Source organism: Lepidochelys kempii, chromosome 4, assembly GCF_965140285.1.
Source record: "Lepidochelys kempii isolate rLepKem1 chromosome 4, rLepKem1.hap1, whole genome shotgun sequence".
Lineage (NCBI taxonomy): Eukaryota > Metazoa > Chordata > Testudines > Cheloniidae > Lepidochelys > Lepidochelys kempii.
The window spans coordinates 28,495,730-28,518,770 of record NC_136383.1 but is presented as its reverse complement, the minus strand read 5'-3'; the positions used below and the strand labels follow the sequence as shown (position 1 = coordinate 28,518,770).

Below are 23,041 nucleotides of genomic sequence, written 5' to 3'. Positions count from 1 at the left end.
CCATTGACTTCAGTGGGGCTAATATTTCACCCAATATAAGAATAAAAACAGAAACATCAATTATGCAAAGAGTCCACAACAACTCAGGTCTACAGACAGAGACCAAAGAAAGTGACACAAATGCTGACGCTGGAGGAAGCCGGCATCCTAAACTAAAAAAAGATGGGTTAATATGGAAACAAAAGGAAAAAGAAAACAAAGGTGCAGCAAAAATGTTATTTTATTTTAAGGCATATAAAAACTGCATATATTTTCAGGTACGTCTTTGCTGCCTTTGAAGTAGGTTTCCTATTTGACTAGTTCAACACAAACACCCAGTTTCCTAATAAAGTAATAGAACAATCTGTCTTTGTTCATCAAGTCAGTCTTCCCAGGGTTGTTAACATGACAAATGAGAGTTGATGGATGAGTCTGGGAGTTACAAACTCATTTATAGCGTTGTACCATGAGGAAGGCTAATTCTTGGCTCAAAGGTCTGCGTTCCAGCCCAGCCGGAGTTTTGAGTTGAGTGGCACTTCGACTGAGACAGAAATTCAGCCAAAACAATTTGATAGATTTCTAGAAACTGCCATTCACGCCCCAAGGGCTGACGTGCAGAAAGTAGCTGTTAACAGAGAGTGGGTACAGTTTCAGTGTGCTGGAGACCAATGTTAGCAAACAATTTGATTCAAACCTTATCTTCAGATGTGTGTGGAACGCCCGTTGGTTTAGATAACTGAAAATAGGGTAAATGTGCATTAGAGCCTGATTTTGCTTCCAGTGAATGCACTGACATATCTCTCACTAACTTCAGTGGGATCAGGACTGGGCTTTTAATTATTATATCCATGTTTAAGGGCTAAGTAGAAAGAGACTTCAGCCCACAGAACCTCGCCAGGGAGAGGGGTGTAAAAGAGGGGATCAGAGCTCCGTGATAGGTCTCCCACTTCATCGGAAAAGGTCCTCTGGCAGGACTGGGCTTCACATGGGGTGCGATGGGAGAGCCATGCTCCGTCATGTTCCTACCTTTACCCTAAAACAGGGGTAGGCAACCTATGGCACGTGTGCCAAAGGCAGCACGCGAGCTGATTTTCAGTGGCACGCACGCTGTCCGGGTCCTGGCCACCGGTCCAGGGGGCTCTGCACTTTCATTTAATTTTAAATGAAGCTTCTTAAACATTTTAAAAACCTAATTTACTTTACATACAACAATAGTTTAGTTATATATTATCGACTTATAGAAAGAGACCATCTAAAAACATTAAAATGTAGTACTGGCATGCGAAACCTTCAATTAGAGTGAATAAATGAAGACTCGGCACACCATTTCTGAAAGGTTGCCAGCCCCTGCCCTAAAACACAGTGCAAACAAGCACACGTTTATGCTGCCTGAGTTTGTCGTCTTCTTCTCTGGAATTGCAGGGGACCAAATGACCCTTGAGGCAAGTGTCTTCAGCCTCTGAGAAGGGAGGTAGCGTGCTGCTTAGCTGAACTGGAATTCCTCCTAAGTGATTAAGGAGCAACCCCAACAGACTGGCTGTTGGACACTGAAGGTTGGAGTGGGGTGATGATATCTACTGCATTCCATCAGTGATGCAGAGACACCTTCCCACCCACCCCTTCTTGGGTTAGGGGGGGAAGGTGTCAAGATACCAGCAGAGACTGAGAGAGCGGACAAGGTTATTTTGAACCGTCTGTTTTTGTTGAAAGTACTGGGAGAATTCTCGTCGCTCCTATCAGAGTCCGTGTCCTCTTTTTGTTGTTTGTTTTGAAGGAGAGAACATCCTAATGGAATGTTCCACCCCCCACAAAAGCTAACTGTGCCAGCCTATTGACTGGTGGCTGTTCCGAGAGGTGCATGAGATGGCATGCTTACTAAAATGAGTGCTGCAGAAAATTAAGAAATCCTGCAGGCTGGTTTGTTGGTAATTAGGTAACTACTGTATTAAGATGCTCAGATGCCACATTTGATGAGGACAGTATAAAAACCCAGACAGATCAATAGATAGTTGAGATCTTAATTCAGATGGGTTTCTGTCATTCTTAAGGACTTTTTTGTTAAATAGCTCTGACATGGTTTGGGGTAGGGAACTTAACAGTTGGCAGAAGTTCCCTTCACTACCCCCTTGAAATACAACCAAAATTTGGCCAAGTGTTAGGCTGTGGAAAAGCACCATTTGTAGCTACGCTTTATTAAAAATAGTTTGATGCTTGATTTTAACTTTCTGAAAGCTCCAGTTGCACTGCGCATGTTTGCAGGACCCACTGAGCCCCCTGCATCATATACTCGTGATTCATGCAGAACTAGAAGTCCAGACAGGACACAGGAAAATCTGATTATCTTCCTCCTCTTGGTCCTGTGGGGCGGGGGAGTTGGGGGGAGAATTACTTATCAGAATCATACACACAAGGGGGATGACTTAAGGTTGCACAGACAAACATAGTTCTGACTCTTTCCACTTCTGAGGTCTTGACTTTGCAACTTCAACAATGTTCTTCTAATGTAATTTTTTTAACAGAATAAATAGATATAAACTAGATGCTCATGGACACAAGCTTCATTACATACTTTCTAATATGTAATGTACAGAGTTATTGGTGTCTATGAGGCTTTCTCTTTTGTATGGGGAAAGAAAGAAATATGACTTTAAAAAAGTCTTGAAACAGGCGAATATACGTGGTGTGATTTGCTTCTGCTTATTCTTCAAAATCTTTGTTGTTGTAGGTTTGTCAACATGGTGAAGGAGGATATTGTGGAGGAGAATGAAGACCCAGAGCTGTCTGTACAGGTGGGAAATGGCACAATTCCCATGAATCAGAAAACTCAGGTAATTGCATTTGTATCTGTATTCAGGCCTCTCCTAGTACAGGGTTACCCAGGGCAGCTCTCCTTTCTCCAACTTCATTAAAATACTGAAGATTTTTACAAGGGGAACTTGTACCCCCTCAATTTGGGCCTTTCTGACATTTACTGTATATTCTATAAAGTGTTTCCTTTGTGGGTTTAGCTGCCAGAAATCAGTGGTCCTGACTTCAGTTTAAAGTGTCAGGTGAATTAATTTACATATTACAAAGACCCATCACCCACACAGAAATCTTTCAGGTAGAGTTAAGATTACTGCAGTAATTCTCAAACAGTGGACCACAGGCAGTTTACTGGGCAGCAGCTGCTGCCTCTTACTTGTTTTTTCAGCTGCTAAAATTGCATTAAAAAACAGCTTGAAAATATGACCTACACTCCTAATGTTGGTTTTTCCATGTAGTAAATTTCTGTAGTTGCCACATAGATGTTATGCAAATGTGACTGGGACTGGCAGGTGGCAGAATGGAAGGGCAGCTGGTCCACAAGCAAATCTCTCTTAAACTGGACTCCACGCTATGTAAAAATTTATCGAGAAGCCCTGATCTACAGTTAGCAATGTTCTAGTAAACGTAGTCCTTGGGTAGCTCATTGCAAATGTACGCAATGCTGCTTCAGAGAAAGCTCTATTGTTTTTTAACTCAGGAGGTAACTATCTTGGACTGCAAAGGTGCAGATGGAAATGCACAAACGGAAGAAACTGCTCTATTGCACAACCGTGCAAGGCAACTTCAGGAACCGCTGACAGAGTCAAAGCCTCCAAGGAAACTGAGGCAAATATTTGCTTGTCCTCCTCAAGGCCTCCTTGCCCGAACAGTGACAAATGGTATGTAAGGGACAGGCTATGCAAAATGTTTAATTCTCTGACATAAGAGTAGACACGCCAACATTTCATTTTCTAGATGTGGTAGCTGACAGCTTTTCTGTAAACAGTAAAGAAACATGAAGGGACTGTTACTTTTGACCTGTCAGGCAAATCTTTAGGTGCACTGATGGAAGAATTTTTATGTAGAACAAGGACTTGCATTTTTAGTGCCTTTCCTGCCCCACCCCCAGCTCCTTCTGTCTTATGGTTTATCTTCATATTAGAAATTGTTTTCATCAGAAACATGAGCTCTTCATCCTGTTTGAATGTTCTCACCCACAAATGAACTGTAAAGAAGATTATAAATCATTACATTTCTGGCAAAATAAATGGCTTGTGTTGAAATTAGGTCATGAATACACTAGTTTGCAGAAGAACCTTCTTCTGTTACTTAGGACTCAGTCCAGCACTACATACCTAAGATTTTGCAAGCCTAGGATCCTGGCCCCAAGGCAGATTGACCCATTCAATAGAAAGGTTGGCCTGTTATAGAAGTCCAAGATAAAAATTCCGGGCTGGCCAAGGATTGCAGAGCTTCCCAAATGAAGGCACTCATGTATGTGAGAGCCTTCTATCCTATGCTTTGCCACTCTGGATTCACAGGCTCATACATTTATTACCCCACTGCCTCCTTCTCCTGGCTGCCTGGGCCTTGTCACAAGAAGAAGAATCTCCAACTCTAAAATGCAGTAACTTCCCTGAATGCTTGTGTGGAGATGGTGCAAGAGGGCAGGGATGGATCATTCTGCGATTTTTTTTTTTCTCCTCTTCCATCTTCTGTTTGTGTCCATGCTTGCTTGCTCTCCCCGGCTGATTGCAGATCAGAGCTGCGAGCCTGGAAGAACAAGATACCTTCAGGTTATGAACTATCTGTATTTTCTCCTGCTTGACTGATGTATCAGGGGAAACTCTCTGCCCTGCGTTAGGTTGTGTGGAGACCCCCTGTGCATACCCCATTGCTAGGGATTGTTTTCATCGTGGAAGAATCCAGTGCATAAAACTACCCCGCTGCAATTTTCTTTTATTCTTTCAAAATGAAACTTGAGCTATACTCTAACAGCAGTAAGCCATGCCAGAGTGTATGGTAGGAGATTACTGGTGCATTCATCAAGCAGCTGAAGACGTCACAATACAGGCAAGATGTGTGTTAATAGGATTACTCACCTGCTTAAATTTAAGCACATACTTAAGTGCTTCTCTGTATCAGGGACAGATGCTCGCTCAGCACCTTGCGGTACAGTTAAGCCTCTTTGTTTTCAGTTTAAACTGATTTTTACCAAAAAATTCCCAAGTTTTACAAAAGGTATTATTCAGTTGTTTCCAATTTTCACCCTACTTTTGTATCATTCAAATATATAAAAAATAACTTGTTTTATTAGGAAAATATAATACACTGCATGAGATATATGTATTATGATAATACATTAGTCTGTGTGTATAGGCAAAGTTGCCTGTTGAAGTAAGGTTATGTATTAGTCTAGAAGATACACACAATAAACCAACAGGCACGCACACAAGCTCCGAAGTGTGTGCCCATCTGAACATACTGATGAATCTCATGCCCACCACGTAACATTTCAAGCTGTTAGCAGATCACGATCTAAAGATCCGACATACTAAAATGGGAAGAAAATGAAAGTCTCTGTCAGAATATGTTTCAGAACACAAAGAAGTATTCAAAAGTTTTAAAAAAACAAAAGCAGGAGAAAAGGATGCAGTTGAGTGTATGCACTGCAAACGGTGTGGCTCAATTATTACATATAAATATTTATAGGCTAATAATTCTAAGTCTACAACAGTAAACTGTTTATTCAAATGAAAAGTTGTATTTAGGGATTAGAGATGTATTGTTTTCTTAAACTCAGAGGTGGCGTTGTGTTCTGAGTTCTGTTTTAGCTCTGCAGCAAACCACATTGATGAACGGAATTCAAAGCATTAATCTACTGAATACTTTTCTCCCCTGTCTTTCCATCCACCAAAATAAATCCCGATATTTACCCAGAAAAATAATTAATAATTTTTGCACTGATTTTCACCTGTTTGTTTGGTTTTTTTTGTTTTTGTTTTTTTTGTGGTAATAAACACTGATAAATTCCCAGGAAAAAATAAATAAAATAAAAACTGAAAACAAAGGGTCCTAAGTGCATCATAACCTAGTGCATACACTATTATGACTTAATGTCATATTTTAGCACCAACAAAATCAGAGCTCCAGCTCAAAGAACATCAAAGATTGTTGTAACTAAACTGACATTAAATGTTTTATTTCTAAAATCAAGCAGATAATACTTTCCCTCCCCCCAAAAAAGCATTTACAAATGTAACTCTAAAGTGAACTAAGCTATTCCTTAGAGATTATTAAATATATTTTTCCTGTCTTCTTCCAGTTACAACAGTAATACTTGTTTGGGCTGTGGTGTGGTCCATCACAGGCAGTGAGTGTCTTCCGGGCGGGAACATATTTGGAATTCTGTTTCTCTTTTTTTTTTCTGTCATTGGAGGTAAAATTTTTGGGCTCATTAGAATACCAACACTTCCTCCTTTACCTCCTCTTCTCGGTAAGTATTGTGTGATATATTCTTTCTCTTTTTATTCTTGCATAGTTTTGCTTAGGAACATAGGAATTGAAATACAGGATCAGACCCAATGTCCCTTTAGTCCAGTGTCCTGCTTCAGACAGTAGCCAATACCAAATACTTCATAGGAAGGTGTGGGGTAATCTGCCCACACACCAGTCTCATCCTCATCTCTAATAAAGATTGGCTGTAAGCCATAATGCACAAGGTTTAATATCCCTTCTATAACTTTCATTCCTGCCACTGTGGCTACCCTGGAATTTGAATGTAGGATTTCTGGGACTGAAAGTGAGATCCATACCCCTAGGCCACCAGGTTTCAGGATAATAATGAATTCATAATACAAAGAGTGTTACTATTAAGCTGTCTTGCATATATCTCCAAAAGGAAGTTTCTAGTACTTTAAGAATCTCTTTCCTTCCCCCACCTCCCCCAGCAGACTGTTTCTTCCCCCTTTGTCTGTCTTGACTCAAGCTTGTCACCATGGTTGCTGATCTGGGCTCAGATTTTCCCACCTGTGACTCAACAATCCCCTATCACAAATGATTTTAAAATGTGCCTTAGTTTCGAAGTATAATGAAACCCAAACATTTCAAAATTCTCCAGGAAGAAAAATTCCAAAAAAAAATTCCTTTTTGGGTTGATCAAAACGTTTTCTTTCCATTATGACTTTTTTCCTTTATATAATATAATACAGAATAACAAAAACTTCAAAACAAAATGTGGTTTCAAAACAAAAAATTGAAAAGTTTCATTCCAAAGATGTAAAAATGAGATGTTGTGAAATGGGATGTTTTGTCTGAATTTTTTGTTTTGTTTTTTTTTCTAAATGTCGGTGAAATCAATACAATTTCATGAAGTGTTTCAGTTTTGATAGAACTGCATTGATAGAAGTGCAATGTTGTATGAAGTGGCATATAGCATTAGGTATAGCAACCTTTAGACAGTGAACTTGTTTTGCAAGAATTTGGATTCACAAGTAGGAAGAGATTCAAATGGATAAGAGAAAGGAGAAAGAAAATTTTGCAAAGTCAACCCCTTTTTATTTTTAAAGCAAGTTTGAGCTACTGTTTCTGACCATATCAGTTCTTCTTACTTTTTGTAAACTACTCCTTTGCTCAAAAGTTATGATTTGGGAACAAAACTACTTGTCAGGTGGGTAATGCTGAAGAACAGAAGCATAAGCAGGATAGCACATGCCTGATGAGATGCTTTTGACAATCTTCATGCTTAAGGTTCCTAATATTTGAGGAAAATCTGAAAAACTCTAGGAATCAAGGAGGGAGAAGGGAATATTAAATGTTCTTTGTTTTCGCATGAAAAATGGTGATAAAAATACAAGGGCCTGTATTCATTCATGGACGTCCTTGCCTTTGATTTATCCCTTTTAGAAGGAATTCGGTCCAATGCAGATGACTTCCTACTACTTAACCCTTACAGTGAGGCTGGGTGGTGCAATTGCCAGCAGATCAACTACATGGGGGCATATTGCAGATCTTCTCTGTGCTGTGAAGGGGGTCTTTATGCCAGCCCTGCATAGATTAAAGGAGAGTATCGCAATAGAGATGGTCTTAAGGGGCTATGAACCCCATAGTTATGCAGGTCCTGTGACCCTAACATGGCAAAAGAAACACAGAGAAACTGTAGCCAGTGTGCCAACCCATAGGCTGCTGTCATTGCACAGTGAAGCACAAATACATCTTGGTGCTGCCTTTGTTTCTCCTAGAGGGCGTGGGAAGAAGAACAAACAGTAGCTATCAGGTAGACTTGTTCCAGGTCAAATACAAGCCATAGCCAAGGCCTGTCGGTGCACAGCAGGCAGTCTGTGAGCAACATGAGCACAGTATTGACCCCCCCCCAAAAAATCTTCTTATGATTTTATATTTCGTAAGATAAATGTTAAGCTCTGCTACAAAATTATGTTTGCCGGTTCAGGCCCTAAGATAAGCCTGTGTTTAAAAATACCTTTTTCGCAAAGCACTTCAAGTAGCAAAACCATCTAACTGGAGACTGCAAAACAAGCATTTGCAAAAGGTTGAATTTTCCTTGTGGCTCAAATAGAAGATAGGAGGAACTTCAGCTGTTTGCTCCCATGTGACTGTTGCATTCATAAGAATTTTAAAAATCTGTGATTTAATTTTTACACATACTATATATTTTAGGCCAGATTTTCAAAGGAGCTCAGTCTGCACCCAATCACTCCCCTTTAGGCACATGGATAAGGGGTCAGATTTTCAGACAAGCTCAGCTCCCATTGACCAATGGAAGCTCCTGGCTGTTGAGTACTTGTCAAAGACTATGTCTACACGAGAGACCTTACAGGAGCACAGGAATATTGATGCACCTGAACACTGTAAGATCTCATGTGTAGCCGCCTTATGCCAACGGGAGAGAGCTCTCCCATCAACGTAATTAAACTACCCCCCAATGAGCAGCAGAAGCTTCCTTTCTTCTGTTAAAAAAAAAATGCAGCACTTAAGCATTTAGTTTTTGGATTGGTCCTGCTTTGAGCAGGGGGCTGGACTAGATGACCTCCTGAGGTCCCTTCCAACCCTGAGATTCTATGAAAGACATAAAGCTGCCTACGTTCATGGTGGGCTATGTAGTCTAGAATGGGCTGCACTTGGATGGCAGGTCTTAATTCTGATGTCTGTCACCAGTACCATGTGTGCTCAGTGGGTTTGCTTGTTTAAGAAAAACAGGGTTTTAAATCAGGTCCTGCTGCCCATCTGATTGTTTTGTGTATCTCACTTCTTAATTTCATACGATGCATGACTTTAGATTTCTTTGCTTTTATTAATCCTATTTCTCAGCACATGATTGCAGGACATAAGATACGATTATAAAACTCATATTGACAGCACTGACCCCCTGACAGGGCGGCAGTATGATCTACTGGATAGGGCACCGGACTGAGAATGTTAGCCAACTTGAGTTACTTAATAATCAGTGAATTACAGCACAACAAAAATATTTAGTGAAAATAGGGCCTATGTGTTTGTACAGCACCTGGTACACTGGGGGCTCATTGTTGGTTGAGGCTTCTAGGCACTACGGAAATGCAAGTAATAACAGTAATGTAAAAAAGGCCTAAATGGGGCATTGTTGATCAGTGGAACTGCTAATTCCCTTTGGAAATTAGAAAAATTAGAAAAAAACATTTTTGCAAGAGCCATCAAATTACGTAGCTATGACCACCTCAGACAGAACTTCTTAAATTTATGTGCTGACTAAAATTTCACTTAGTTTACTGTTGATGACAAATTTACATTTAATATAGGACATATCCGCCAACATTTCACCAATAACAATATTATCTACCACCAGTTTGGTATGAGTCAGTCAAACCACATCACTTCCAATACCCTTTACCTCTTAATTTCCTCCTCAGTTTCCTCTTTGCTTCCTGTCCTCTAATTTTTCAATTTTAATCTCTCTGGTTCTAGAGTAACATCTGTCAAGTAGGCCACTAACACTTGAGAGACGTATTCCTGTCCCAGCATAGCAGATCCTAATTTTCTCATTGAAGTTTTCCACACAAAATTCTGACTTCACTCTAGACGCTACTGAAATACAATAATAACAACTCAATCAAGAAATACTTGCTTGCTTTCTTTTTAGGGATGTTGCTTGCAGGTTTTCTCATCCGAAATACCCCATTCATCAGTGACATAGTCCAGATAAATCCAAAGTGGTCTGCAGCGCTGAGAAATATTGCCCTTTCCATTATCTTGGTCCGAGCTGGGCTTGGCCTTGATCCAAAGGTACAGTATCTAATGTTTCTGGTGTAAAAACATACAAACAAACAACCCACTAACAGTATCAAAATATTTGATCAGCTGTTTGCTTGAAATCAATACTGTACCAAACTATTAAATCTCATAAGTTTTGCATTTTATAGCCTTGTTTCTGTTAGAAGTGGTTTAAAATACAATACGATATTGTTCTTATATTAGTGAAGGTTAAGAATATCTGTACCCTCTCAGCCGGATATATAGGATTGGTGAGCGTTCCATTTTGTGATATTTTTTTCCCCACTAAATAAATAAAATTATTTCTGTTTTGTGAGCCAGATAGCTCAGTTACATGCACTTTATCTTGATTTGCCAAGTTGTGTAAATTGTTCCATTTGTGTAGTAAGTTTTCCTGTAAAGTCTATTGTCCTGCTAAGAGATCAGTCAAAGGGAGAAAAAAGTAAAATAAACAATGCAGGGATCCAGGACACTGAAGAGAAGAGAATCTCCTTTATGATAAGACACTCTGGTGAAAGGAAACCCTACAAGTAATATTTTTTTATTCTTTTATGTGAGGATATTAACTGTAAAGAAGAGTCCAGCTGTCCTAGATGAAAAGATAGCAGACATCGGTCCTAATAAATAATAGATCCCATGATATTTCTATGATCCCGTCCCCAGCCACTACGAAACTTGATATCTCCAATGCTAATAAAAGAGGGGAATAAAAAAGGGGGGCTCCTGCCTGGTTTACAACTTGACCAGCTAAAATCAAGCTATAAGGTGTTGTCCTGTTCCTACACTTGAACAGAAGTAGAGGATATGTCAGGCGTAACTTGCACGTGTTAGCTAAGCCTATGTAAACTCAGACACTTTTCCTAGTCAAGATAAGATCTGGATAGGAAGTGTCCATCATGACATGACACAAGATTTTTCTTGAGAATACTCACTTATAGTCAGTCCCAGAAAATCTCAGGTTGCATCATTTCTATTGTTACACTCTAAAATGTCGGTTTTTCAATGTAGCATCCTATTCTTTATCAAGACATTCAAGAGGGCTTTTAAACATTGTGTTTGGGCACATCATTACACACAGTTGGGCTGTCAAGTTCAGCATTTGAATTCTTTTCCCTCCGTGATGTGGTCATTTTCAGACCAAAGGAGACCAAAGCTAGGACTAATTCAAAGATGGGCTCAACCCACTAAATGTCCTAAGTCCTAGCTTTTACAATAGACTGTACTGTATGATACCATGTCACTGGGACTTCAGTAATAAACCAGAGCAGATCTTTAGCTGCGTTCCTCTTTATGAAATTGAAGGGTTATGTTGTTAATGTGTAAATATATTTCTATTTCAGGCTCTGAAGAAGTTAAAGGCCGTCTGTTTAAGGCTTTCTTTCGGTCCCTGCCTCACTGAGACATGCGCAGCTGCTGTTCTTGCACACTTTCTGATGCATTTGCCATGGCAATGGGGATTTATATTAGGGTAATTTACTCTCTTTTCTCCTCTGTAAAAATTCAAAATGGCTTAATTCTAGCTGATGCTGCCTATCTCCCTGCTAGGATCTTCCCTTGAACTAAAGAATGCTACAGCTAGCCCAGTGCATCATTCATGCACTGCCAGGCAGAAGACATGGGTTCAGTACTAGTTGCCTGTGTGTTTTGCAGTGGTGTAATGCTGTGAAAGCTATACCATGCCCTATGGCTGGTTTGAGGGGAAGGTGTTCATAGGCAAGGAAGGGAATCTAGCCTCACTGCATTAGACTGGCAGGGATGCTGGTTGTGATGTGGGCCCTTGAGCGTGAAGAGTTAACATAAACAAAAGAACAATGGGGTGGTAGAATCCTGGGGGCTTTGTCTGGAATGCAGAGGGCATTTAGGAGCAAAAAGAAATGTTGTAGCAGGCATTCTGTTAGGACGTAGAAATACTGGAGTTCAGAATTTCCCCTTAAAGAGCCACCTATAGCGTAGCCATGCCGTTAGAATTGGATATGTCCTCTACTCCTTGTGGTGACAGAGAGTTTGTTCATCTTGTTCCATCAAGCCCCTTATTTTAATGTCACCCACTTGGACACGTGACAAAAGTGGACTGTAGGTTTACACAGACGTAATTAAAAGGGGATTTTCCAGTTGAGTATTTTATTTTTAAGAAGGGATGAATGAAATTCTGTGTGTTTAGTTTTGTTCTAGGTGCTGTCTCTCCTGCTGTTGTGGTCCCCTCTATGCTGATCTTGCAAGCAGGAGGGTATGGTGTTGAAAAGGGTGTCCCGACCTTGCTAATGGCTGCTGGCAGCGTTGATGACATCCTGGCCATCACAGGCTTCAACACATGCTTGGGCATGGCCTTCTCTTCAGGTACACTACCTAATCCATCGATGGCAAAATCCAGGGCAAATACAAAAATATGATAAGGAATCTGCCATCTGTTATGGTCAATTAGTGATAAATCTATAGGGGCTCGGTTTATATACTGGAGACTCAGATAATAATTATGTGTGAAATTACCCATGTGCAGAGCAAGTGGCTGATGCTAATGAGATATGCAGTAAAGCATATTAGTATGTGCTGGGACCTGGGAAACCTGAGTTTTATTCCGAGTTCCTCCACTGACTGGCTGTGTAACCTTCAGGAAGTTATTAAGACTCTCTGTCCCCATTATTTTTATTAATTCTGAACACGTAGGTGTGACGAGCAATTCCATCAGCATTTTCCCTCACTCTTGCTTCCCATGTAAAGTTAGAGAGTCATTTGGGTGGATCATCTTCTTCTTTGCAGATATTAGACAAACTGTGATATTTACAAAAAAAGTCAAATCTGTGTTTTTAAAAAAAATCAAATAACTGGTTTTCACCAAAACAAGTATTGGTGGGGAAATGTCTCAGTTGATTAATACAATAGAAAACTTCCCAGATTATAATTGCAAACTTTGTGCCCTGAAAGCCTCTCTGACTGTCTTAGGGGAAGAGTTTCCAAGTGGCGTGTTGGAAGTGGGTTGCTCTTATTCTTGTCACTGTCACTAATTTGCTGCACACTGTGTTAAATTTCCTACCACCTGTCATCATTTGCAGCTGCTGATTGTTGATGATAGGGTAAGGATTGCCTATATGGCCATCTCATCCCTATAAGGATTGTGTACGTTTCCCTTTCTCCCTGTTGCTCATCCCATGAGAAAACCTGTTAACCAGGCCACTGTCATAAATCAGGTTGTCTCTTAAGGTTTATCTTCACTAGTAAATGAGGCAGAGTTAGAGCACAAACCTGAAGTCATGTTTTAGGGCTGTGAATTAGGAGTGGGATTTTCCGAGCACTCGGCATTAGCCTAATTCTGCTCCCATCAAGGTCAGTGGTAGAACTCTCACTTCAATGGGAGCAGAGTTAAGTCAGCACTAAGCGCTTTTGATGAACCCAATTTGGGTGCTTTATAAACTGAACTAATTTTTGAATGCATCTCTAAGTGGCAGCCTGTTTAAGTGGCAACAAGAATAGTGACTTGTTCAAGTGAGGAGGTTTAGCGGTGAAGGGGAAACATAAGCCAACATTAAGGTCTGGTCTACACTACAGAGTTAGATTGATGTAAGGCAGCTTGCATCTACCTAACTATGCAAGTGCCTACACTTAAATATTGCTCCTGCCGACGTAAGTGTCACACTATGCCAACTTAATAACTCTATCTCCATGAGTGGCATAGCGTCAAAGTCGAGGTAGATAAATCTATATAGTGGCCATGTAGACGCTGTGTTATTTACGTTGACTGTTACTGGCTTTCAGGAGCTGTCCCACAATGCCCCTGAAAGTACAATTGATACCAGGTGAGGACGTGCACCACCGACACAAGGAGCAAAGTGTAGAGACGCACAAGTGATGTAATTACTGTGGCGGCTGTATGCCGATGTAAGTTAGGTTGACTTAATTTTGTAGTGTAGACATGGCCTAAGAAATACTATATCATCAATATTTGTAGCTAGAAATCAACAAACGGCTGATCTGGTGAAAGTGTTTGCAAATCAAATATTTTAGTAATTTTGTGTTTCAAAAAGTAACTTAACTTTCTTAGGACATGCATGTGACTTCCATACTGTGTAGGTGAAATTCTTCCCTGCCCAAAAAAACCCTACAAGGTGAAAACGTCTCTAAATCTTCCCAGTATGAACTCAGAGCTCCAGATACCATCCATCGTGGGGAAGCGTTTACAGCCACACATAGGAGGCAGAATATGTCATATAGAAATAACATGGTATCCAAGGGTTCATGGGGACATCATGTCAGATTGTGGGGCACCTGTGAGAAGACCTGGCGTGTCAGTGCTGATCCTCTTCTGTGCCTTCCCCTGACAGCACTGCTCACTCAGAAGCCATGCTGCCAATGATTCTCTCCATTCAGATTGCACGTGAATCTCTTTCTTAGAAAGCAGAAGGGAAAATCAATGTCGTCGTTGAGCACTGTTAATTCCCACACTGATTTCCTCCAAGGGGCCTGAGGGAGGCCTCCCATGTTCAGCTCTGCCCCTACCTTGGGGTTGATCTACCCCCACAGAAAAGACCAAAGTCTCAACCATATGCAGATGAATATCTGCAATCTTGCAGAGAGAGCATGCGGTTCAGCATACTTCCATCCCCATGCATAGCATGTGAGCCCTTGAATTCTTGTTCCTTTTCTCGCCTCTGTGCAGAAGAGCAGAAGCTCTCACCATATAGTTTAAAACTACAACATTACCGTGAATCTGGGGGCTACGCTAATCCCCTTATTTCTTGTCCAACATTTTGGTTGCTTCTTTCTGTATTTTTTCTTGAAGAAGGGATGGTGACTAGTGGATGGTATCAGAGGGGTTGTGCATAAATACTTGTGTCTAAGCCCTCTTCTCTTACTGTTCACGAACAGGTTCCACGCTTTACAATGTCCTCCGAGGGGTCCTGGAGGTTGCAGTTGGCATAGTAGCTGGTGGGCTTCTAGGAGTATTTATTCAATATTTTCCAAGTAATGATCAGGTAAAAAAACCCAAAAACTTTTCTAAAAAGATACCACCTAAGGTATCTCGCTAAGAGTAGAGACTGGTTAGCAGGAGAACTATACAATCCATTTCCTAACTCTAAATGGGTATGGATATGACTTCATAGAGAATGGAATGTGTCTAGCACCAACGGTTGTGAATCCTGTGAATTTTTATTATTTGTTATAATGGATTACTTGTTTGCTGTTAGGGTAATGATGTGTGATTTCATAATCCTCCAGTGTTCTGGGAGTTTAGACCCTTAGACCTCACTGGGAGTTTTCACGCTCAGCAGGAATAGAATCTGGCCCCGATTTCAGCCAATAATGTGAACATCAATTAGATTGATGTGCTTCACTTATGTACAAGAGAACATTCCTTTTTATGTGAGTTGCTTGCAATGGGCACAATATGCTGAACTAAGAGCAAAGTGACAATGATAGTGCTGAGTTTCCTGGGTTTAACTGGTTTCTTATACTCTTAATAATATTTTAACATTCAAGAGTATTGTGTATTTGTTTCCTTCAATAAAAATTAAGATTACATTATTTTAAAATACATAAGACCTCTGTAGTTGGCTCTAAGATTAAGTAGACAGAAATTTGTTTACAGTTTGCATAATGCCTTTGGACTAGAGGAATATGAGATTATAAAATAGCCCAAAAGATATTGGGTAACATCCTTGCCCCATTGAAGTCAATGGCAAAACGCCCATTGACTCACCTGGAGCCAGGATTTCATCCTTTGTCTCTTGATTATTGACATGAAGAACACATTACGGAAACAACCAGATGATTAAATGCTGCTAACTCAGTGGTTGCCATTAAGTAAGATTGTTTGTATAGAACTTCATGTTTAGAATCCTATGGTACAAAAACCCTTTGCACACACAGATTTCTGATGGATAGAACAAAGGAAATATTGAACATCTGAAATTAAAGTTCCATAGGAATAGAAGTAAAAAAGAAAATAAACAAACAAAACATAGCTTTCATCATTCCTGGAAGCTCTGGTTCCTCCATCTTGGTGCGGTTTCTTATTGCTGTTTTAATGAATCTAAGTAAGCTTTTTTCCAATCTTTTTAAATAAAAATGTACTTTTGTTTATTCCTTTCCCTGGTTCTAGGCATCTCTTGTATGGAAGAGAGCATACTTTGTGTTGGGCCTGTCCATGTTTGCTGTTTTTGGCAGCCTGTACTTTGGTTTCCCAGGATCAGGAGGACTCTGCACACTGGTCTTGGCCTTCATTGCAGGCATGGGATGGTCCAGTGAAAAGGTGAATATTTAGATACCATGCCTCATAGCCAGCTGAAGTCACTTTAAATACACAGGGTCAGATTGTGATCTTGGATGTCTGGAGGGTGTTGACCAGAACCTCTTAAGGGCAGGAGTAAGGTCACCTGGCTATAAGGCAATGCCCATGCTCATGTGAGAGAAGCTAGAATCAACTTATTAGTGCATGGTGGATATATTTCTTAAAGAGCGCTTCCCTTTATTTCAGTCATTTAAAAAGAGTTTTATTAAATAAAGTATTTCTGCAGATTGGTGCCTTACAAATGTGGTTGCGTTTGCCACTAGTCAGTATGCATAGGATAATAATGGAGAACACCTGTAAAACCCTTCAGCTATCACTGTGGAATGTTTAAATGGACACACTGGCAAAGACATTAGGCGTAAACGCTGATGTGCCTTAATAGTGATCCCATCTGGCAGTTTTTATCTTCAGCATCTCGGGGCTATGTAGTTTGAAAGTGATTTATATATGTGCATGTAAGTTTAGATGCAGTTATATGAGACATATACACAGAGAGAAAAGCTCGCTGAGATACAAGATCTTCTCTGGCTGTGTTGAAGAAACAAGTCTCTGGAAATGTAAAGATATAAGGAAACAGGGACTTGGTGTTTCTTCCTGCAGATGCACAATATCCTGCTAATAGTACAATATGTACTGTCGTGAGTGAAACATCAAATTAATTTCCAGTACAGAGTCTTTTCCCTGTTCCTCTAGCTGCAAAACCCTTCTTTGTATAAGAAAGCACATGGCAAAGGGCTGAGCAGTACAAACACACTTTCGCTCCCTCTGTTTAGTAAAAGGAAGGTAATTGCTAGAATTATGACTTGTACAGGCATAGTGCAATTTTGCTTTACCAAAATAATTTTGCCTTCAAATCATAATGGACTATGTCTGCATCTTGGCAACCCCATTGCATCATTTTTTTTTCCTTTTTAAAAATATTAATTTTGCAATACAATGCAGACAAAAATGGACACAGAACAATATCTCAGTCAATCTCATTTTATTTTGTGATGAAATCAAATGTTGAGGCCACAAGGTCCAATTTTTGTAACTTTACAGATTGCACCCCTTTCTTTATAGGCGGCTGTGGAAGAAATTGTTGCAGTCGCATGGGACATCTTTCAACCCTTTCTCTTTGGTTTAATTGGAGCAGAAATATCCGTTTTGTCTCTCAGGCCTGAAACTGTCGGTAAGACTACTCGGAAGACAAATAGTTTTGACTAGAGTTTTTGCTAGCTATCCTGCCAAAGGAATCACTACAGAACAGCTTGTAGTGACTATTGGCCTATAGGTTATGGCATAGCTATACAAGTTTGTTTCCTTTGTTTTATCTGCCCTAGACATACTGCAGCAAATCCTCTTGTGAGCATCTTACTTCTATAGCAAATAGAGTTTGCCAGTGGTGGGTTGCTCAAGTCCTGCCTACATCTCCTCAAGTTCTGAATAAAGTCTGAGTTTTCCAGTCAATACTGCAGAGTTAATTCTAAGCAAAGTACTACATTATGGGGAAATCTGAAGCTCCTTACCCCAGCAAAACACTTGACTTCTGTGATAGTTTTGCCTGAGAGAGGAGTGCCAGATTGGGCCCTGTATGCTGAAAACATCATTTTCACAAATGCACACTCGCATCGCAAGTGGTTTTAAGTGACAATGGCTCTTTCAAGATAACGTCTTGCATTATCTGCTGCATTGGTCCTTGTTGTCTGAAGTATATCCTCCACACTTTAAGACACCACATTATTACTGATTCACTAAAAATCTAGCTTTATAAAATACCTCTAAACATACGGTATTGGGTCATTTCTAATAGTCTGTACCTTGTTTTTCTAATTTTAAAAAAATTGACACAGAAATGTTGTTAATCAGCAATTTTCAAAGCTCGTTCTTCCTCAAATATGCCCGCCATTTCAAGAAGTTCTTTTTCTCTCTGCTGTAGGGCTTTGTGTTGCCACACTGGGTATTGCCTTAATAGTACGAATCATTGCCACATTCCTGATGGTGTCTTTTGCTGGCTTTAACTTCAAGGAGAAAATATTTGTCTCATTGGCATGGATCCCCAAAGCGACTGTCCAGGTAGAGTATGCAAGAGGAGGAATGACAGGATCATAGAAGACACTGTGGCTGATTCTTCTCTCACACCCGTTTTAAACCAGTCAAAATTCATTGACCACAGTAGACTTATTACTGATTTGTGCGGGTGTAAGTGAGAGAAGGGTTAGGACCATTAACTGATCTGTGTGGGACTCTGAAATAATGAATTCTGGGTTTCCGTATTGAAATGGGCAGGGGAGTTGCAACACAATACTTGGGTGCATGCTGCTGTTCACGCCCCTGTGGTTCAAGCTCCAGGGCAGTGTAGACATAGCTTAAGTTTCCTCTCCAGTATCCTGTGGCTCCCTTCCCAGGCTGGCAACAGAGTTTTCAGTCTCTCTACATACTGTTAGAGCAGAACATCACTTTCTTGTCAATAGGACAGAGGCCACAAGTTGGCTCAGAAATTCCACTTGTGTTCTTCAGCTTCATTTTGGAGAGGCAGCATGACCAAGTGGTTAAAACTGGGGACTACTTGCAGTCAAGCTTTGCCAAGGTCTTACTCTGTGACCTTGGGCAAATCACTAAACTTCTCTGTGCCTCACTTTCCCCATCTGTAAAATACTTACCTGCATCACATGGATACTGGGCCAAAGCTAAGAAGGGTAAATGCCTCCTGCAAGATGCCATAATTCCCACTGAAATCAATCGAGGGTCCTCAGGTCCTGCTGAAGTCTTGCATCTTGTGATGTTCTGCAAGATCAAGTTCAGTCAGAGGCTATCCTCATTAAGTGCTTTCAGGCCTATCAAAGGAATGGCTAAATAGAAGGTTATGTATTATTTGCATTTTATGTTTGGAAAGTGCTTATGTGATCCTCCAGGGCAGACACCTATATAAGTATAACACATTAAATAAACGTACATTTCACAGTTTAGACACAACGGCAAGGGCTTTTTACTACTTGAAATTTCAAGTGCGTGGACGTAGGGTCGCTGCTGTATGTCTTTGTAAAATGCATGAGGAGCCCTATTATCCATTGGGGAATCTCGTGTAGGAGCAGAGGGATTATTTGAACTTGATATTTGACACTTGTGTGACCACTGCTGGGATACTGTGCCCAGTTCTGGTGCCTACAACTCAAGAAGGATATTGGTTAATTGGAGAAGGTGTTCCAGTACCGCCACACAGGTCCTGCACTCCTGTCCTCTCATGCCACTGATTCTGGTCTCAGTGACCTGGTCACTTGCAAACAGAAATGAATAAACAGACCAGAAAAAAAACATATTGGCAGACTAGATAGGTGGACATTTTAAAAAAAGAAACTGATTACAGTGAGTAGAAATCCCCTTTGACAATCTAGGAGATGGAGAGAGATGGCAAAGTAAGGTGAATGGTGGTTCTATAGGTTGTTTCAAACCTTTCTGTCTCCTTCATCCTCTAGGCATTTTCTGTGTCTTTCATTCTGCCATCCTATAGCTTGTTTCCTAGTTGAGCAGAGACACATGATACCTCAGCAGTCAGGACTAGATTCCTCTGAGTGCTGCTTTTCCAACCCGTGCTTTCCTTCATCTGCCCTTTAAAAGTGAAAGTACGTAGTGACATCATTTGAGCAGCAGAAAAGCTAGGCTAAATATGCATCTGGCCCTGAACTTGGACTTCACTGTAGCTTTCTAAGCAGCCAGGAAGCAAACTATCAAACAAGGGAATGCACCTCTCCTTCCATCCCTTCCAGAGAGGTTTGGTTGTCATGAGGAAAGTCTAACCATCTATAAAGCTTACTGTGGGTGGTAAAACAAACTGTTTTACAGCAGAGGCCCTAGGCTGAAAAGCATATAACTGTAAAAAGCATGTGTGTCCAATATCAGTTTGGACCCAAAATAAATGTCCGGAGCCTCAATTTCAGTTCAAGTGTAATAGGCCTATCTTGCATAATGTGGTTAATTAGTTGGGGCTGAAGTGTTTTCCAGGTGCTTTGTACAGGGCTGTACCTGTTTAAAACCTACTCTGTGACAGTCCACCATTGAAGCTGGCAGCTGTGATCCTCAGGAGATGCCATGGCTGACAGTCCCAAGGTGAAGTTTCCAGGGGCTGAGGGCAAAGCTGTCTCTTTGGAAGGCCCTGGCCTCTGGGACCTGCAATCCCCAGAGATGAGACAAGCCTGAGTTTTGCACCTTTTAAGGCCTATTCCAAGACTCATGACCGAAAATCTTAAAAATTACTAGTGATTCTGGGTGCCCAAGTTAAAGTACAAATCAAGCCCCTTAAAAGGGTTGAATTGGGCATCAAAAATGGTAGCGCCCAAAAGTCACTAGTCATTTTTGAAAATGTAGGCTTAATTAGGCCTTCCCTCATAATGGAGTAACATGACGGCTCAGCAATGTTCTTCATGGAAGACAATCACCAAGGGCAAACCCCCTTGAAAAGGCAGCTTAAAGTAGAACAAAGAATGAAGGCCATTCTTATGATGTAACCCTTAACCTTGTATATGGTGCTTAAATCTTATGGTGTTGGAAGTGTTAGAAATGTAAATAGATGGCAGTTATTTTGAGTAAAAAGCAGACATCCCCCTGGCAGTGAGAATGTGTGCAAGCTAACAATGCAATGGATGTGCGCATGTGCACTCACAGAGAACTGCAAGTGTAGGATTAGACCCTTCATTTACCTCTTTAAATGCAAATGGTTAGTTGTTCCATTTCATTGTTTTCTTTAACAACATTTTTCTTTCTCTGTAGGCAGCGATAGGTTCCCTTGCCTTAGATACAGCCAGAGGTCATCAGGATGAACAGCTGGAAAAGTATGGAATGGATGTGTTAACAGTGGCATTCTTGGCAATCCTGATCACAGCTCCAATTGGAGCGCTGGTTATTGGCCTGGCAGGGCCCAGACTTCTGCAGAAGGCTCAGATAAGCAGTTGTGAAGAGGAGGAAGGTGTTGGAGGAGGAGGAGGAGGAGAAGAGATCCCTGGGCCCGCATAGGAAAGAAACTGTGGATAGTATATTGGTCTCACAGCTGCTGCTACTAGTTACTTAGTAAACACAACGTCTGTATTGTTCGGAAAGAAACTGAAATAGGTAACAATCAGTTACTGGTCCTAAAACAGCAGCCCCCATGTTCTGCAAAACATTTTAAACTGTTGATAGAGCCTTATGAGGAAAGATGACAAGAAATAAATGTACACAGTATGTAGGCTGCCTAGATGATGACTGATGGGATAGGAAAATGGTCTTTGGTTAGTTGATGAGCATGGGTGTAAACACCACAGAAGAAGAACTTTTCAAGGTGTACAAGTGGAAGTAATGAGATGAAATTTGAACAGAAGAAAATTTAGAGTGAACGTCAGGAATAACTTTCTCATGTTGAGATTAGAGATTGGGGAAGGATGTAAGAGCCCCATCCCTGGAGCCACTTAAAGTTTGACAGGAACATGCACCTGACAACTGGTGGACAGTGCATGGAACAATCCTGCACCTAAGACGGAGATTGTCAACCTTGTCCCATCGGGAACCCCAAAACCTGTGTTTTCGTGCTGTGATCCACCCAAGTCTCTTGCAGTCCTTCGTAGCTGCAGAGAATTGTGTGATTCAGTCATAGCAAGAAACTGCAGGAGCATTTGGGTGGTGAGTGGGTGCACTGGGGATTGGGGTGGTGCTTGTGGGAGTTCCTTGCTGGAAGGCTGAGTTTGGAGCTGGCATGGGGGTTGACTGGAGGGGTTGTTTAGGGTTGGGAAGGCTCCTACTAGGGATGTTTCATTTTCTGCTTCCTCCTGCACACACACAACTCAGTCCAGACACTCGAGCAAACCTGGCCAAAGAGGTGGCTCAGCAGGGATGATGCCTAGGGGATGGAGCAGCCTCACGCTCCCTGGGGGCAGGACCCGGGGTAAGGAGGCTGCTGTGGAGCCTGGAAATCACTCCCCCCCGACACCACTCCAGAGCTTAGCTGAGGGGTGGAGAGGCTTCCCTGTGTCAGGGTTTGCCGGGCTTTGGCACATGCAGGGCTTGGCTCCTCCTGGCTAGCGCCCCGGGCTGGAGGGTCTTGGGCTTTCCATGACTGCCATGGCAAGTGCAACTATGGAAAGAAAAAGAGTGACCTAGAGAAACATTGCATGGAGCAATAGAGAGGAGCCAGATCCATCAGCGTGACACTCAGAAGCCTGAACAGACCAGCACAAGACCAAAATGAACGGTGGAAGCTGGTGGATGCCCTGCACACCAGAGGAAAAAGGAGAAGAAAGAAATATTTGCATGTATCTCTCCCTCCCACACAGTTTTTACAAGCGAGGTATATACTTATCAAGGTTTGTTAGCATGGGGTGATGTGGATCTTAATAGAAAGGCAGGTTCCATATGGATTAGAAGTGCAGTAATACCTGGAAATGTACATCTTGATTGATTCTCCTTCAGAAATATCTCACCAGGGGGAGCAAAAGGCTTACACGTGGGGTTTTTTCCTTAATTTTGCTTAATACAAACACTAGGCTTCTTACTGTTGCATCAGTCTTTCCCACACATTCAATACAATCTCATTCAGATCTGATTTCCAAAATAACCTGTTACAAATTGTATCTTTCCTCCCCACTTCTCAAGCTGGAAGCAAGCCTCCAACAACCACTCCTTTCTAATCAAGGTCAAAATCTGCTCCTTCCATTGGACCTGCCACCAGCCTTACGCCCTCAATCAGGTGTGTAGTATTGCCTGCTGCAGTGAAACAGT

General features: G+C 41.2%; 1 protein-coding gene across 2 annotated transcripts in view; it reads left to right on the top strand.

Annotated features, from left to right (window-relative positions):
- SLC9B2 (solute carrier family 9 member B2) overlaps positions 1-21,516 on the top strand; it is a 32,228-nt gene extending 10,712 nt beyond the window's left edge. For both annotated transcript variants that reach the window (XM_073340818.2, XM_073340817.2), the window contains 11 exons: positions 2,705-2,807; positions 3,485-3,665; positions 6,092-6,262; positions 9,902-10,044; positions 11,373-11,500; positions 12,194-12,369; positions 14,893-14,999; positions 16,127-16,276; positions 17,378-17,486; positions 18,234-18,370; positions 21,062-21,516. In XM_073340818.2, coding sequence (XP_073196919.2) covers positions 2,715-2,807; positions 3,485-3,665; positions 6,092-6,262; positions 9,902-10,044; positions 11,373-11,500; positions 12,194-12,369; positions 14,893-14,999; positions 16,127-16,276; positions 17,378-17,486; positions 18,234-18,370; positions 21,062-21,304 — 1,638 coding nt within the window. In that variant the 5' untranslated portion in view covers positions 2,705-2,714 and the 3' untranslated portion in view covers positions 21,305-21,516. The remainder of the gene's footprint in view (positions 1-2,704; positions 2,808-3,484; positions 3,666-6,091; positions 6,263-9,901; positions 10,045-11,372; positions 11,501-12,193; positions 12,370-14,892; positions 15,000-16,126; positions 16,277-17,377; positions 17,487-18,233; positions 18,371-21,061) is intronic.
- The last annotated feature ends 1,525 nt before the right edge of the window (positions 21,517-23,041 follow it).